The sequence below is a fragment of the Mobula birostris genome, chromosome 10, assembly GCF_030028105.1.
Source record: "Mobula birostris isolate sMobBir1 chromosome 10, sMobBir1.hap1, whole genome shotgun sequence".
NCBI classification, from domain to species: Eukaryota; Metazoa; Chordata; class Chondrichthyes; order Myliobatiformes; family Myliobatidae; genus Mobula; species Mobula birostris.
In genome coordinates, this window is record NC_092379.1 from 19,641,015 (window position 1) to 19,658,276 (window position 17,262).

Here is a 17,262-nt window from a genome sequence, read left to right on the forward strand (position 1 = left end):
GCTCTGCGGTTCAGTTTCTGTGGATTGTTTGTTTGAATTTTTTTATTGTTTGCACAATTTGTTTTTTTCACACATTGGATGTTTGACTCTGAATTCTATTGTGTTTCTTTGTTTTGTGACTGCCTGCAAGAAGAGAATCTCAAGGTTGTATATGGTGCACATTCTTTGATAATAAATGTACTTTGTACCTTGAACTTTATCAGTTCACTCACAAAACTAAACCAGGGCTGTACCGTGATTTATATTGACCTTGAATTCATATCACAATGTAAACAATTTCATGAATGGGCTGAGTTCCAGGACCCTACCTTGGACATTCTTCACCTGCTTCTTGATACGAGTGTTGGAGGGGGGATGAATCACTGTACAGCTGAAGACTGATTCTGACTTCCACTCCTGTAAACTCACGGTCAGGAAGTGTCTGGACCTGAAAGTCCACCCCTGCTCCAGAGCGGTCGGTGTAGCCCTGGTGTTGGAGGTGATCACGGTGCTGCCTTTCTCCCAGATGACATTTATTTGGTCCGGGTAGAATCCGGAGACCACACACTCCAGTGTGGCCGTTTTCCTATTCTTGGTCTCTTCCTGTGATGGAGGCAGCAGAGTGACCTTGGGACTTTTTATCTCGACTGGCATAGACAAGAAAAGAAAGGAAATGTCAACATTTTTACCCAGGTCACGAATGCTGGCCACTTAACCGCTGGTCTCTTACCCACCTTTGGTACTATTGGTGCGTGCTGACACTGGGGAAGATGAAGGAGATTCCTGAGCAGAGCACTCGTACTCCACCCCACTGAACCACTCCTCCACACTGATCTGGAGTTCGCTGAGCACTCTATATCGGGACCCGTCCCTCTCCGCTTGATGGGTGTGAATTCCTTTAGTTTTCTCCTTCCCGCCCACGTGCCATGAGATGCGGATATTTTCGGGATCTGTACAGATAACCGTGCACTTCAAGGTAGTGGTCTTGTGGATCCACATCTCTTCAATGTTGGGATTTTGAATAAAGACAGCCAATTCTGTTGATTAGAAATTGAAATGCTCAGAATCTTACTGGAGATATTTCCATTGGGTGTGTTAGGTCCAGGCAGATCATCAGTACATGACAGCTGCATTTAATGCAAACAGAATAACAGAAACACCCAGGGCTGAATCGTTAGTCAGTCTGCTGGTGATCATGTCTTCACCTCTGTTGCTGACTGGATGAGCGTCCTCACCCCATCTTCCCTCTTCTTTCCGTCCATCTGCCCAGGTGACACTGAATCCCTGTAATTAATTCACTGTGAACCACTTCACACAGAATGGTCACTGTCCTCTTTGTCCAGATCTCTTCGAAGGGAGGTTTGCTTAAAATAACTGAGGGGTTTGGTATCTGAACAGTCATCTGGGAGAAATGGCTCAATTATTATTTCACCATTTCCCAATGGACAAGTTTGTCACTGACAAGATCAGCATTTGCTGTTCATTTCTGGCCAATGATCTGCCAGTCCCATCAAGACGAGATGAGACCAATCTACATTGGTGAAGAAAGGAATCTCCCCTATTGAGCAGACAGGGTAAACACCCTGAGCAAATGTAAATGAACAAGGTTGGCCCTTACATTGTTTTTGCAGTTACATGGTCACTTAAACTATTACCAGCCACTTATTAAAACAAATACAGGAAATACCCAGCATTTCAAAGTGTGTCTGTGGAACGGGAAATGGAGCCAAGTTTCACATGAATATCTTCCAGAAAATACACTTCATATTTCAAAAATAAGTATTAGAAATATTTAATTTTTGTCACAAATATTTAAATGCACCTTTTTCTCTTTTAGGTGTAACTAAAATTTGGTGCTGCTTTGTCAGAATGTTGTGTGTTCAGGCCGCCCTCCAGAGGCTTCTACACATTGTCCAGGCTGACTATTCCCACACAGGAGCAGAGGGAGAGCTGCTCTGCTGGAAATTCCGTCATGACTGAGGCACTGATCGGAGGCTGGAATATTGTTCAAAGACAGACTGTCCAGTAAAATGGTCTGGATTCTCTTCAAGTGATGAGCCATTTTCAGAGATGCAATTGTTTCTATGGTGAAGCTTCTGGATTATGTTGGTTGAGAGCAGAAAACAAACCAAAGATTGGCTGATTTTATTACTGAGCCAGATTAAAAAGATTAATGCGTTGAGGGTGAAGGTGAAGTAGGAACCAATATTCAGCTCACTTCTCGATGAGGCTTCACTCGCCTCAGCACGGAACTGACTCTGCGGCTGTGGTCTGCAGCCATCGGCACTCACCTCAGCACTGAGCCTGGCTCCACGGCCGTGGCCTGCAGCCATCGGTCTCCTGGACCCGTTGCAGTGCTGAACTGGCAACGTGGCTGTGGATTTACTTCAGGGGGCTCTGCGGTTCAGGTTCTGTAGATTGTTTGTTTGCATTTTTTTTATTGTTTGCACAATTTGTTTTTTTCACACATTGGATGGTTGACTCTGAATTCTATTGTATTTCTTTGTTTTGTGACTGTCTGCAAGAAGAGAATCTCAAGGTTGTATATGGTGCACATACTTCGATAACAAATGTACTTTGTACTCTGAACTTTAATAGTTCACTCACAAAACTAAACCAGAACTACACCATGATTTAGTGTTTACTTTGAATTCATAGCACAATGTAAACAATTTGAATAATGGGATGCGTCCCAGGACCCTACCTTGGACATTCTTCACTTGCTTCTTGATACGGGTGTTGGAGGGGGGATGAATCACTGTACAGCTGAAGACTGATTCTGTCTTCCATTCCTGTAAACTCACGGTCAGGAAGTGTCTGGCATTGAAAGTCCACCCCTGCTCCAGAGCGGTCGGTGTAGCCCTGGTGTTGGAGGTGATCACAGTGTTGCCTTTCTCCCAGATGACATTTATTTGGTCCGGGTAGAATCCAAAGATCACACACTCCAGCGTGGCCGTTTTCCTATTCTTGGTCTCTTCCTGTGATGGAGGCAGCAGAGTGACCTTGGGACTTTTTATCTCGACTGGAATAGACAAGAAAAGAAAGGAAATGTCAACATTTTTGCCCAGGTCACGAATGCTGGCCACTTAACCGCTGGTCTCTTACCCACCTTTGGTACTATTGGTGCGTGCTGACACTCGGGAAGATGAAGGAGATTCCTGAGCAGAGCACTCGTATTCCACCCCACTGAACCACTCCTCCACACTGATCTGGAGTTCACTGAGCACTCTGCATCGGGACCCGTCCCGCTCCGCTTGATGGGTGTGAACCCCTTTAGTTTTCTCCTTCCCGTCCACATGCCACGAGATGTGGATATTTTCAGGATCTGTACAGATAACTGTGCACTTCACGGTAGCAGTCTTGTCGATCCACATCTCTTCAATATCGGGATTTTGAATAAAGACAGCCAATTCTGTGGATTAGAAATTGAAATGCTCAGAATCTTACTGGAGATATTTCCATTGGTTGTGTCAAGTCCAGGCAGATCATCAGTACAGGACAGCTGCATTTAATGCAAACAGGATAACAGAAACACCCGGGGCTGAGTCACGTGCCTCATATTCCTATAAGTTTGATTGAGACAAGAAATTCAGAACAAAGGATGTGCTAACGAGGTTTCGAATCCCTTTCTAATAACCGTACAAATCAGTTTACTGTGAGACAGAGCTGGGTGAGACAGAGAAGCATGCAGATTTCTCAGCAGAGACACAGCACAGTATATTCTTTGCTTGGAGACTCAGTGCCATTGATTAGTAACAGTGAACACTGTGAATCAATGAGAATCCCTTTCTCCATCTGGGCTGAGCCTGGGATTCACTCAGTTTAATAACTTCACATCCCGACATTCCAGTCTCACTGTGGCTGTGCCTCTCCTCATCTCTGCAACCTTCACCACCCACACAAACTTCAGACAACATCGTATCCTTTCAACTCTGCTCACTCATACACCTGCACTACTTCTGCTGGTGCCTGTGGTTTTAGCATTCTTGCTGACAAACACTGAAGCCTCTGTCTCACTTGAAATGAGCAGCCATGGTCAGAGTGTATCCATAAGTTAGGCACTGATGAACTGGCAAAGTGGGTTCAAATCCCAACCCGGTGGAAGGGAGTTTAAATTCAATTCAGAAACGTTTTTTGGAATAAAAAGAAGACTACGGAGGTATTTGTAGTGTTATTCTCTGTGGTAATTTCTGGAGAGAAGTCTCATCTGGTCTGGCTGGTTTGTGACTCCAGACCTGCAGCAACACGGCTGGAGCTGAATCACCATCAGGAATGAGGCAGCAAGTCCCTCAGTTCCAGAGAGATCAGTGATTGATGGGAAATGATAAATGAATAAAACAGCTCTTTGATCAACTGTTGGGTCACCTGTCCTTTGGGTTAGAGTCAGTTTTGTGTGATTACACTCAAGTGAAGTTGTTGAGGTCATCTCCCAATGCACTATCGTCAGTTCACTTACATTGCAGCTCCCTGCACTTTGTGTTCACCATTTACACACTCGGTCACCTTCAGGCCCGTGGGGTGTTTTTGCTCTTTGATATTTAGTGTGGAGGCTGATTGTGTTTGTGTCATGGCTGAGAACTTCAAGGAGATTCTTTGTCTGAAGAAAGAGCAGATGGTTCCACATGGTTCCAGTCTAACTGGGCCGGATCATCCAACAAGGTATGATGTGTATTTCTTAACCTTTCTGATTTCAGTAATATTATGAGCAAGTTTCTTTTAAAACAGAAAGTCCGTGGGTGTAGTCTAGATGATCATTGTTGTCATGTAATATCACAAATATGCAAATCTAGGTGTACACTGAAGGGTCACTGAATTGTGAATCTCAGTTTAATCAGCACTGTGATGTTGTTAAACATGTTTTCTGCAGGTTTCCCAGTATGTCCGATATCAGCACGGTCTTGATGTTCATCAGTCTCTGGGAAATGCGATCCCCTCATAAAACCTGACAGAGTCAGGATTGCTCTGCTTATTGCTGAATGCTGGTGTAATTCCACAAGAAGCATATAATTCCCTCAGTGCTTGGGCAATTTGAACAAAACATTCTCCTTTCTAACATTCCTTGCAGTCACTGAGTTTCCCTTTTGGACTGAATTCAGTGTCCGGCACATGGATCAATGTAACTTTAGCAACTTGTCTGGTCCAGGATTTACACACAAAGCATGTCAGATTGGACAGGAGATTGGTTAGACCCCTGTGTCTTGTCTCACCAACTTGTCTTGTGCCCAATGTTATCAAAAGGTCATCCATCCTTTGGCTGAGTCAATTTGGAATTTCAAACCTGTTCACCTTCATCACCTCGTGCCTCACAGCCATTGGGTGAAAAACAGGTTCCAGTTCTTGCTGACTGGAGTCAGACAGGAGGGAATCTGGCCAAGGAAACTGGAATTGGGATCTGAGTCACAGTGGAGCAACAATGTACACAAATGAATGAGTGTATGGACAACCAGAAACACAAGAGATTCTACGGATGCTGGAAATCTTGAACAACACACACAAAGTGCTGGAGGAACCTGGCAAGTCAGGCAGCATCTGTGGGGGGAAAAAACAGCCAATCTTTTGTGGCAAGTGGTTTCACCGGTACTGAAAGGAAGTGGGCAGAAGCCAGAATAAGAAGGTGGGTGGAGTAGAGAGGAATACATTCTGTCAGATGAGAGGTGAGACCAGGTGAGGGGGAAAGTGTGTGGATGGTGGAGGGGTATGAATTAAGAAGCTGGTCGGGGATAAGTGAAAGAGATAAATGGCTGAAGCAGAAGGAATCTGACAGGACAGTGGACCATGGAGGAAAGTGCAGGAGCAGGGGAACCAAATGGAGATGATGGGCAGGTGAGGAGAAGTGAAGGAATGAGGGTGTATCTAGTATGGGAATTAGAAAAAATGGGAGAATAAAGGAGCGGGGTGGAAACTGCTGGAAGTTGCAGAAATAAGTATTCATGCCATCAGGTTGGCAGGTATCTGGATGGAATATGAGGTCCTGACTTTGGCCTCACCCTGGCAGTAGAGAAGGAAATGGACAGACATATCAGAATGGGAATGGGAAGTCAAATTGAAATGTGGAGAGGAGAGATAGTCATTTTAAATAACATATTTTCATCACTGTCTGTTAAACCTGTATCCCAATGGATACCAGAGACAGGTCAAGAATCCAGTAAATGGGTTGTAAAAGAATTCATTGATGAATTGTATTCTTTATTTCACACTTTCCTGCTGAACAATGATACTGTTGGGTAGAACCATCGGAAAATGTTGCATTGAGATTACTCTGGTAAAAGAACATTGGCACAGGCTCCAAAAAACAGCTGAGACAGCTTCCACCTGGAAATGGAAGATTCATAGATCTGTACATAACATCCTATTGGGATGGGGTTGTGTCAGCCATGATAAATGCATGTTGTCCCTGAACCTGGCTGAGGATCTGAGGACACAAGGTCACAACATTCACTCGAGGATTGGGCATTAATTCAAAAATAATCAAGGTACCTACATTTCAGTGAGTGGACAATCGACAAGAGAGTCTGTCAGGAAACACTGGAAACAGACTCTGGAGACTGAAGCAAATACAAAATATGCAGAGATATTTTTTGAGGAACTAACACTAGGCAGACAGTGAAAAGGGAACAGGGAGATTTTCTCCAGATGGTAAAGCATGGGATGTGAGCTTTGCACAGTAACTTATTTTCATTATAACTACAAACAAAGACAACTAAAATTATTGAGACAGAATGGTCAGGTGACCTGATCTTACACCTTTCCTGCTCAGTAGATGGGGTTAAAGCTGCTGGTGATATGAGTTGATTCAAAGTGCAAAGATCAGCTGTACGTCACTCAACAAGATTGACAGTAGGGACAGGAATTTGTGGGAGATTCAGTTAATTAGTTTAGTACTGTAAGATAATAAATTTTTCTTCAGCCATCACTCACCCTCTTGATACATCATGTTGACCTGACCACTGAAACCGGAAGGTGTGTGATTCACTTCACAAGTATATTTCAGTTTCTTGGTCCATTCCTGCACAGGCACTGTCAGGTAAGCGATTGTTTCAAATGTACCACCAGATCTCGGAGTGGAAGGGAGAATGATGCCTTTTTGGGCAGATCCAGCTTTTTTCCAGGATACTTTAATGTTGTCAGGAGAGAATCCAGATATCACACAGCCCAGGACAGCATTTGCTTGACTGTGGATTGCCTCCCGGGATGGAACAAGGGAGCTGAGCTTCGGAGCTGTAACACATTTAATATCTGTCAGTACATGATTGTTTTGCCCAAGTTTTGGACTTCATTCCCCCTCATCCCGGGCAAGTTCCCCAATTCCAGCCCTCTCAAGAATGTTGTTAATTTACAGCTGATCTGATGATCTGACAGCTCACACCAGTGAGTGGGAGGGCTGGGTGTATAACTTGGGCCTCCCAGCATTGTGTCCCACTGTGCTATGATAATGCGGAGAGGTGGGTCATGGGGTTGAGGTGCAGACCTGCCATGATCTAATTGTTTAATGGAGAATGACTGATACCAGCTCCTGTGAGCAGGAGTACATGGTGTGGGACTGTTTCCACTGACAAGTTTGGGAAACACAATTTTACTTTCAATGAGAAAGAAGAACAGATGGACAGGAAGAAATTATTTTGTTGTAACGGCAAAGGCTTGTTCAGATCTGTGAGAAAGTTGTTAAACAAGGGCAGTAGAGTGGATTCCTTCATCACATTCACAAGGGATTGTTTTTACCAGAAGAGGGGGAAGCTGCAGGAGGAGTGGGGTAGTAAAGTTTAAATTGTTGTTCTGTGTGCAGGGGCATGATGGGCCAGCGGTCTCTGTATGTGTACAGGAGCTGATCTATAGGGAGGGTTTAGTGGGAGGGGGTGGTGGAGAGGCTCCTGAAATTAGACAGTGGAGCGGATACAATGGAGGCAGATCCTGATACTGAGTTTCACTGCCCATATTGACTTTTATACATTTTCTCACTGCTGTTGTAAGAGCAGAATAAAGGAGTTAGTTGCCATGCTCCTGCATTATCTGACAAAGCTTCCTACTCCAGATTTATGCTCTGACATCAGTGCAGCTTTCGATATAAATTAGTTCTGATACTAACGTTGAGGTTGAGGTTTCTGCCACTGCGATGTCACACTCCCTGCCTTGCAGGAGTAGACTTTATTCTTCTTCCAGTCTGCCGCAGAGATTTCGAGCAAGCTGCTCATCGTGTACTTTGAATTTTTCCCCAACACTGCTGGGTATTTCTTGATTCCAGTGGTGATGACCCCACTGTTAGTGGACCATGTCTGACTGATGCTCTCAGGCTGATAGTCCTTGACCAGACAGAGGAGGCTGATCTTTTGGTCAGATTCTGTGTTGCAGGAAGGAGTGATGTAGACTGATGGTGCGGACTTGACCTCTGAAATGGAAAGAAATTCACAGATGGTTCTCTGAATAAATGCATTACTGGTAGAGAAAGGAGATGTTATATAAAGCAGTAATTTTCAAAATTATTCACCCGATTGTACAAAGCCGATATCACTTTTAACACTCAGCTGTGAGTCTGTGTCGCTGAGGTAGGAGGGTGTGGATCAATCCCACAGTGGCAACTTGGACTCACAATCCAGGCCAACACTTCAGTGCAGGACTGAGGCAGTGACCCAATGTCCGATTGGTCGGATTTCAGTCAAAATACCAAAGTGACAATCTGTCTCTCATCCAAATACAATTCCTGATTCTGAGAAGTCTGTTAGCACTTGATCAATGAAGTTTACAAAAAAAGTAAGATTTAGAAGTATCTTATGGAATAATTCTGATGTGCTCAGTGTTGCTGTTGATGAGAGGAGTGATTGGTGTGGATATAGTGGTACCCAGTCTCCAGCACCATGTGTGCAATATAGTGGAGGTTGGGAAATGGACTCTGCTTCCGAAATTCAACTCAACAGACTACATGATGCAGCTGACGCTGCCTCACATATTTACCGTGTGTGACTGAGCAAGAATTACAACCCCACTGAGTCTGTGGAAACTTCTGGCTAACCGGGAGACAATGGTAACTTGCATCAGAAAGGACAGAGGAACTGTGGAAATACATTAGCCCAGACTCTGTGGAGAAGTGTTGGCCAACACAACCGACAGTGACTATGAGATTCCTGGGCAGATGCAGAAATCTCAAAATGTCATTAGATGTAGGTGATATTCTCAGTGAAAAACCAGCCCAGAGAGTCCAGTGAGGAAATGCAGGTTGTGGCAATTCCCAAACACTTAACATGCAAAATACACTTGAAAGCACTGGTTCCTAATTCATTTCACTAGAAAAGGAGAAGTGTTGACTTACCACGGTAAGTAAAAGTGTGAAGATCAATTAACTAATTGACTAATTGACAGCTTTGAGAGGTGGATATGTTGAGGGGATGTGGTTTGACCAGTTGTCAGAATTACCTTGAACAGTGTTGTGTCATGATTGACACTGTCAATGACAGATTGTTACTGGTGGATGAGGTTAAAATCACCCAAAAAGACTGTGTGGACACAGCAGAACATGCAGGAACTCTGGGAGTAGGAGACTAGTGGGAGAGTATGTGTCAGACAGTGTGAATTGCAGTAGATGAGGGCTTTGTTATCCAACAGTAAGATGGTCAACAGACACACACACAGGTTTCAGATTGATTCTGGTATCCGCAGGGCAGCAAACTCAACATTTGGAGTGGAAGTGGAGTGGTGGGAAGGTCACAATTTCAATCAGGAGCAAAATAATGAAATTTTCACCTCACAGTCATCACTCTGGGATGAAGGGCATAAAATATTGAAATCTGGGTTTCAAACAGAATAAATATAAATCAATAAATATAACAAGTAAATAGGAATCGATATAATGTAACTGGTCAGTAATAACAGCTGCATTGTTTCGAACCATTTCCAGGTGACACTGGGGACTGTGAACTCAGAACATTTGCCTTCCTGAGCAAACACAGGTGATTCAGGTTGACAGGACAGGCAGAGCAGAGAAATGGTCCCTTTCTCATTCCTTTCAGACTGAGCCTGAAACAACCAGTGAAATGCTGACAACAGAATCCCCATCGAGGACACAACTTCTGTCAAACAGTGGGGCAAGCTGACCTGAACTGTGGGTGAAGTGTCACAGGAGAGAAAGCACAGGGCACGGTGCCAACTGGCCCATGTCCACACAGACCGGGCTGAATGGTGCTGGTTCAAACCCGCTGGGACTCTCCCCACACTCCTACACAGGGAAAGCTGCAACCTTACTGGGCCTCTGGATTCTGAAGACTTGGGGTGAGATGTATCGAGGCCTCAGCATCAAGTAGCCTCAGACACAAAGTAAACCTGGGGTGGAGGCTGTCTTGTGTCAAAGCTGTCATGTAATTAACAGGTTTTAAACGTCTTGGAGACATTGAGGTAAATTTCTGTAGAACAGATAATTTCTTTTGTTTAAAATAATAAATCTATATGACATTTAAAGCACAGAAATAACTCGTAACTAATTACTTTCCCGACACACCCAGCTGAGAATCCTCAGTTATTTGAATGGGAGCTGTGATCTTTGCCAGGTCCGGCCTGTGAGGGAATTGTTGAGGTGGATTTCCCAGTGTTACCCTGGGGAGTCCAACAGGGTCTAGTACCATGTGTTAGAGTGTGGTAACAGCTCTGGAGGTATCCATCACTCAGTAAATCCTGGGGTACAGTGGTCTGTGGAACTGTGAGACTGACTCCAGGGTACGTGGCTGAACACTGGTGTTTCCCTTTGGAATTGCCAGCCACAGCCAGCACCATTTCACCCACACTATCCTCAGCCTCCCAGGTACACAGCAGCTCAGGAACGGGCTGGTCAGCTGAGGTCTGAGGACCCTCATTGCTCTTTATCGACGTTAATCCCTGAAAACAACGGAATTGCTAGATCAAAGACCTGGGACCATTTGGACGACCTACAACCAAATAGTGTCTGTCTATTCATCAACTGCACAATCAGGATTCAGATGAGGAGTTCCCAGTGGTGGGGAGCTTTAGGAATTGTAGGCTAAAAGTGACCATTCCCTTCCAACATCAACCAGACTAGATTGTCATGTTGTAGTTCAGTTTGTGGGAACAAGATGCAGACAAGTTGGATGTTTAGTCCCGCATATGAAGTGACACACTGCAGAAGTACTTGCTGGGTTCAGAAAGGCTCTGGGATGTTCTGGGGTTACAGAAGTCAAAGAAAAACACTTGTTTTCATCAAATTAAATTCAGTAAAATAAAACCTGAAACAGCGTAGTTGCCAGAAATCAGACTGACAGGGTCTGGTGAAAGGTCACTGATGTGAAACATTAACTCTGTTTCTCACCCACAGATGTTCCCTGAGCTGCTCAGTGTCGGCAGTGCAGGAGGCACAATAATGTCAGTCGGTGAGATTTGCAGCTGAGGATCTTTTACATCCCAGGACCAGCAGGTGTTAAGTACAGTTCTGTCTGGATCAGTGTACCTCTGGGTCTTCATAAAAACACCCATCAAACTGACAGCAGGGTGCTGGGGTGAAGAGGGTAACTGGATCTGGGCGGGTCACAGGGTGCTGGGGTGAAGAGGGGAACTGGATCTGGGTGGGTCACAGGGTGCTGGGGTGAAAAGGGGAACTGGATCTGGGTGGGTCACAGGGTGCTGGGGTGAAGAGGGGAACTGGATCTGTGTGGGTCACAGGGTGCTGGGGTGAAGAGAGGAACTGGATCTGGCTGGATCAGCTCTGAAGAAATTTGCAATGAAATGACACGGGTATTTGTATAAAATGATTGATGTTGAATCAGTAGATTGGGGGATACTCGGTCTGATTTTAGTCTGTATTGTAGTAAGTGGATACAACATCGGGTAGTATGAACAACAGATGGGCAATTTTATTCATTCTTCTTTTGGGTCTGGGCTTTGCTGGTAAAGTCTGAATGAATTACACGTCTGAGCTCCTATCCAGAGGCATTTGGAGACAAACACATTGATGGGTCAGGAGTCAAATAGGCTCAAAGTGTAAGGATGAGAGATCTCCTTCCCTGAGGGACATCAGTAAAACTGAAGGGTCATCATTACTAATGACTGGATTTAAAAACAATACCAATTATTAAAATGTTGGAAATCTCACCACAGATCCAAATCTGTTGCAGATTATTATGAATTGAGTTTAAATTTTTCGGTTTTGTTGTGGTGGTATCCGTGGACTGTTCATCCATCCCTCTGCACTACTCATCTGCTTTGATGTACTGCCCTGTTTCCCATCACTCCGAATCCAACCTTGTGCCTGTCCATTGGATCACTGTGTCCACAGTGTCCTGGACAATATTTCTCCTTCAATGACATCACCAGAACAGACTGTCTGATGGTTCTCACCTTGCAGTTTGTGGATTCTGCTGTGTGCAGAGTGGCTCCACATTCCTGACTCTACAACAGGACTGTATTTTGAAACTACTTCATTGCCTGTGAAGAGCTCGGGGACACCATGAAAGCTGCTCTGTAAATGTCAGCACTTTATCTCACAACCACTTTTACTGAATCACCAGCAACACTGGTTAATGTAGGAAAGCACTTGTTAAACAAACCCAGTCGGAGGATGGAGGAGGACAAGAAATTAGATGAGTTGCTCTGTCTGTGAACTGAGAATAAGCAGTTCATTTGAACAGTAAAGTTCAACTCGTGTCCCGTGAGTGTGTGATGGGACAGGTTGGGGGAAGCTTCACTCTGTGTCTAACCTCCGCTGCCCCTGCCCTGGGAGGGATGGAACAGTGCAGAAGGATATTTGTGTCTAATCCATGGCTGCCAGCACACGACATGGGATCTGTAATCTGCATCTAACTCATGCTCTGTGTACTCTGGGGTGCTTGATGGAATCCCTTTGAGGAAAAAATTCCCAGATTTACAAGATAAATACTGAATCCATTGAATGACAGAGCAGAGAGTGAGGCCATTCATCCGATAGTGTCTGTGCTTCCCTTTAGCTGAGCAAACCCAATAAACCCATTGGTCTCTCTGCTCTTCCCTGTATCCTGACAAAAGGCGGATCTCCTCCTGTTCCCTCTCTACACTCACTATTGGCCACCACCATCATTCAGGCAGTGTGTTCCAGATCACAAACGTTCATCAACAAACCTTCCCTTAAATGCTCCCCTATTACACATTATTGACTTGAACGCTTCCCTCCCCACCCCACCTGCACCACTCCCCACTCCCCCACCCACCAATGCAAGGCTGCCCGGAATGTGTGAAGGAATTGTGATTTCAATTCCCTGCCTTACCTTTCCTGCACCAATTCCTCACTGCCTTCCCAACTCCAAAATTCTTCCCCTCCTCATCCATCAGGGAATAAAACTGAAACATTAATCCCATCAATTAATCCTGGGTTATCGCCGATACTTTTGCTGTATCCCAGGACGGACCTCACGCCGGACCTCACGCCGGACATTACATGATGGGACTGACACCCACCTGTACCCTGGGGATATTGAGCCATCAACCAGATCATACATGTGTACACCATTCCCTCAGATTATGTCTGAATCCCATTACCTTCAACATGAAAGCAGCCGACAGTAAAACCCAATCCCAATAACTTGACACTGAACAGATCCATTGTTGTCACTGACAGGGAACAAGTTCAACTGCACTGAAACGCTCAGCCCCTGAACGTGGCTTCAGTCGGTGCTGAGGATCAGAAGCCAGACTTGAACCAAACACTGAGCTCACTCAGCACAATCGGCCGGTGTCAAGGCACAGTCTGGTGACAAGATCCGACCCCATTCCCCTGAGCCTGTTCCCGGTCTGTGGACAGTTCACTGGTGGGTGGGGTATGTACCCTTGTACTGTTACTGGGCTCTAGAGAAACCCGCCGGTTCGGGGAGATTCATGTACTTGCTCTAAATATCTCACTGATTTCAGATGAATCATCGAATTCGCCAAAACCGTAAATAAATAAAATACTAGCGCGTGAAGATACGATTGAGAAGTTGGTCTTACCTGAAGTCACTGTCAGCGAGGTTCCTCCGCCCCAGTAGGCAAGATAGTCACAGTGCTCCGTCTCCCCATTCACCCAGTGCAGTAATTTCACTTGCCCGTCACATCCAATAATCTCAGCAAAATGTCAACATGATCCCTGTCCGGACCGGGAGCAGCCGCTTCCTGGATTTCCATCCCAAACTCCGTCCTTGCCTCTTGTTGGTGTGTGAATAAAGGCATTTTTTACAATTTTCCCGTCAGTGGACGACGGCTCCCGCCATCTCCCGGAATCAGAGTCGAATCCTTTTGGGCTTTTAATTGTCCAGAAATGGGCATTTGCGCCCAGCAGTCCGAGTGAGGCTTCAGGGATTTGACTCTGGGAAGCAGCAATGCGGAATCCGTGGAGACAGACTGCGCGCCAGACGCTCCTTTGTCGGGACCAGTTTCTGTTCAGCTCCCCATCAGCGTGGTCCCATGTCTCGCACAGTAATAGGTGGCCGTGTCGTCCAGTCTCAGGTTGTTCATTTGCAGATAGACGGTGCTGCTGCCCTTGAAAACTTCGAATCGGCTCTGGACTCCAGTCGCGTAGTTTTTGCTACCACCACCCCATACAACGGCCAGCCACTCCAGCCCTTTCCCGGAGACCTGTTTCACCCAGTGGATGCCATAGCTGCTCATATCGAACCCACTGACCGCACAGGTCAGTCTGTGGGACTGTCCGGGCTTTACCACCGCTGACTCGGGCTGTGTCAGCACGACGGCGGACCGCACGCCTGTCAATAAAAAAGAGCAGAAATTAATAAAATGTTCCACCGTCAGGGGTTCACAAAGCCTCCGAGAACAGCCGGTCCAGGTTGGGCGACAAACCGCGGGACACCCACCTGCCAGACAAGACAGGAGGAGACAGAGATAAGGAACGACCCCCATCGCCCTGAACACTGAGCCGGACTTGGACACTTTTGAGATCGGCAGCTTCAGCTCAGGCCGGCTTTGTCCGGAGCCGCAGTGAGCGCTGTTTGATAGGGACGTGGGCTGTGAGTGAGAGAGGGAGACGCGGTTTGAACAGGCTCTCACACACTGAAAGCAGAGGCGCAGCTTCCTGTCCCCACCCACAGCAGCGATTTCAATTCCCCTAAAAATGTTTGTCCCTGCAATAGGCGGCAGGTCAGCGGCGGTGACCAGATCCGGATTAAAGATCTGTCACACTCTGCTCGATTCATCAATTTCAGCGATGAACAGTTTGTGTAAACTGAAACACACAGAATCCCAGCGAGAGAGAGAGAGATTGAGACACAAGCTCCCGGTCTGGACATAAAGAGGGGGGAAGAGGGGAGAAATGTGGTAATTAGGGATAGTATAATCAGGGAAATAGACAGTTCCCTGTCGTGAGCGTCCCTTAGGCTGTGCTGCCCGCCTGATGCCCGAGTTTGGGACATCTTTATCTGACCTACAGAGGAATTTGCAGTGGAGAGAAAAGATCCAGTTGTTGTGGTCCATGTGGGTACCAAATACATAGATAGAACGAGGAAAGAGGTTCTGCGGAAGAATTTGAACAGTTTGGGACTAAATTAAAGGACAGAACTAAAAAGGTGGTAATCTCCGGATTACTACCTGAGCCATGTGCAAATTGGCATAGGGTCAAGAAGAATGGAGAGTTAATGTGTAGCTCAAGGATTGGTGTGGAAGAAGTAGGTTTGAATTAATGGGAAATTGACAGCAGAATTGGGAAAGGAGGGAACTGTACCAATGGGATGGGCTCGACCTGAACCATGGTGCGACCTGGATCCCAGCAAGTCACATAATCAGGGCTGTGGATTGGGCTTTGACCTAAATAGTAGGGAGAGGGTGGGTTCAACAGATTGGAGAAGTATGGATAAAGTAAAAGAAAAAAAGTGTCGATAAAGATAAAGTAAAAGCAAAAGATAAAAAAGAGGAAAGTAAGAGTGGAGTGAAGAGAAGTCAGGTGCAAAAGAGAAAAAGATTACAAGATTTTAAAAACACAATGAGTGTAAGGTCACTTTATTTGAATGCCTGTAGTATTCGAAACAAGGTCGGTGAACTTGTGGCACAAATCACTACAAAAGGGTATGATTTAGTGGCCATTACAGAGGTTGCAGGGTGGAGAGGATTGGGAATTAAATATCCAAGTATATCAAGTAATACGGAAAGATAGGCAGGAAGGTAAGGGAAGTGGAATATCCAAGTATATCAAGTAATACGGAAAGATAGGCAGGAAGGTAAGGGAAGTGGGATAGCACTCTTAATTAAAGATGAGATCGGGGCATTAGTGAGAGTTGATATAAGATCTAAGGAGCTGAATGTTGAACCCATCTGGGAGAGATTAGGAATAGTAAAGGGAAAAAATTACTGGAGTTGTCTATCGGCCAGTGAATAATAACATTACAGTGGCTTAGGCAATCTTATGTATCTGAGGTACATAAGAATGGAACAGCAGTTGTCATGGGGGACTTTAACTTGCACATCGATTGGGTAAATCAAGGTGGTCGAGGCAGTCTTGAGGAGGACTTCAGAGAATACATCCATGATTGCTTTCTTGAACAGCATGTTACTGAACCTACAAGGGAACATGCTATCTTAGATACGGCCCTGTGCAATGAGACAGGTAAAATTAGTGATCTTGTTGTTAAGGATCCTCTTGGAAAAAGTGATCACAGTATGATTGAATTTTTCATACAAATGGAGGGTTCAGTAGTTCATCTGAAAACAGTGTATTATGCCTGAACAATGGAGACTACAATGGGATGAAAGGAGATTTGGCTAGTGTAGATTGGGAACACAGGCTATATGATGGGATGGTTTAAGAACAGTGGGAGACTTTCCAAGATATTTTTCACTTGCTCAACAGAAGTATATTCCAGTTAAAAGCAAGGACAGTAAGGGTCGGAAGAGCCAGGCTTGGATACTAAGGAAATAAAAGAAGGTATCAAACTAAAAGCTTGTTTGTACAGTCACCAAGAGTAGTGGGAACATGGAAGATTGGGAAAACTTAAAAAAGCAACAAACAACCACTAGGCAAGCAATAAAGAGAGGGAAGCTGGATTATGAAAATAAAATAGCACAAAATATAAAAAAAGGATAGTAAAAATGTTTTATAATTATATAAAGTGGAAAGGGGTGGCTAAAGTGAATGTAGATCCCTTGGAGGATGAGAAGGGGGAATTGATATTGGTTAATGAGGAAATGGCCGAGGCTTTAAATGACTATTCTGTGTTGGTCATCATGGTGGAGGACACGTTTAACCTGCCAAAGAGAGATGTTATGGATGCTATGGGAGGTGAAGACCTCGATACAATAACTATCACTGAAGAGGTAGTGCTGAGCAAACTTGTGGGC

General features: G+C 45.1%; 1 protein-coding gene across 4 annotated transcripts in view; it reads right to left on the reverse strand.

The window, feature by feature from the left end:
• The window catches only part of LOC140203878 (uncharacterized), a 42,062-nt gene extending 27,092 nt beyond the window's left edge, over positions 1-14,970 (reverse strand). The window contains exons 1-8 of one of the 4 annotated variants that reach the window (XM_072270024.1): positions 14,790-14,970; positions 13,930-14,681; positions 8,063-8,362; positions 6,898-7,197; positions 3,089-3,391; positions 2,684-3,001; positions 714-1,016; positions 309-626 (exon numbers count right to left, since the gene is read on the reverse strand). In XM_072270024.1, the coding sequence (XP_072126125.1) occupies positions 309-626; positions 714-1,016; positions 2,684-3,001; positions 3,089-3,391; positions 6,898-7,197; positions 8,063-8,168 (1,648 nt within the window). In that variant the 5' untranslated portion in view covers positions 8,169-8,362; positions 13,930-14,681; positions 14,790-14,970. The remainder of the gene's footprint in view (positions 1-308; positions 627-713; positions 1,017-2,683; positions 3,002-3,088; positions 3,392-6,897; positions 7,198-8,062; positions 8,363-13,929; positions 14,682-14,789) is intronic. The other 3 variants (XM_072270025.1, XM_072270027.1, XM_072270026.1) reach the window with 3 other exon arrangements.
• Between the last annotated feature and the right edge of the window lie 2,292 nt (positions 14,971-17,262).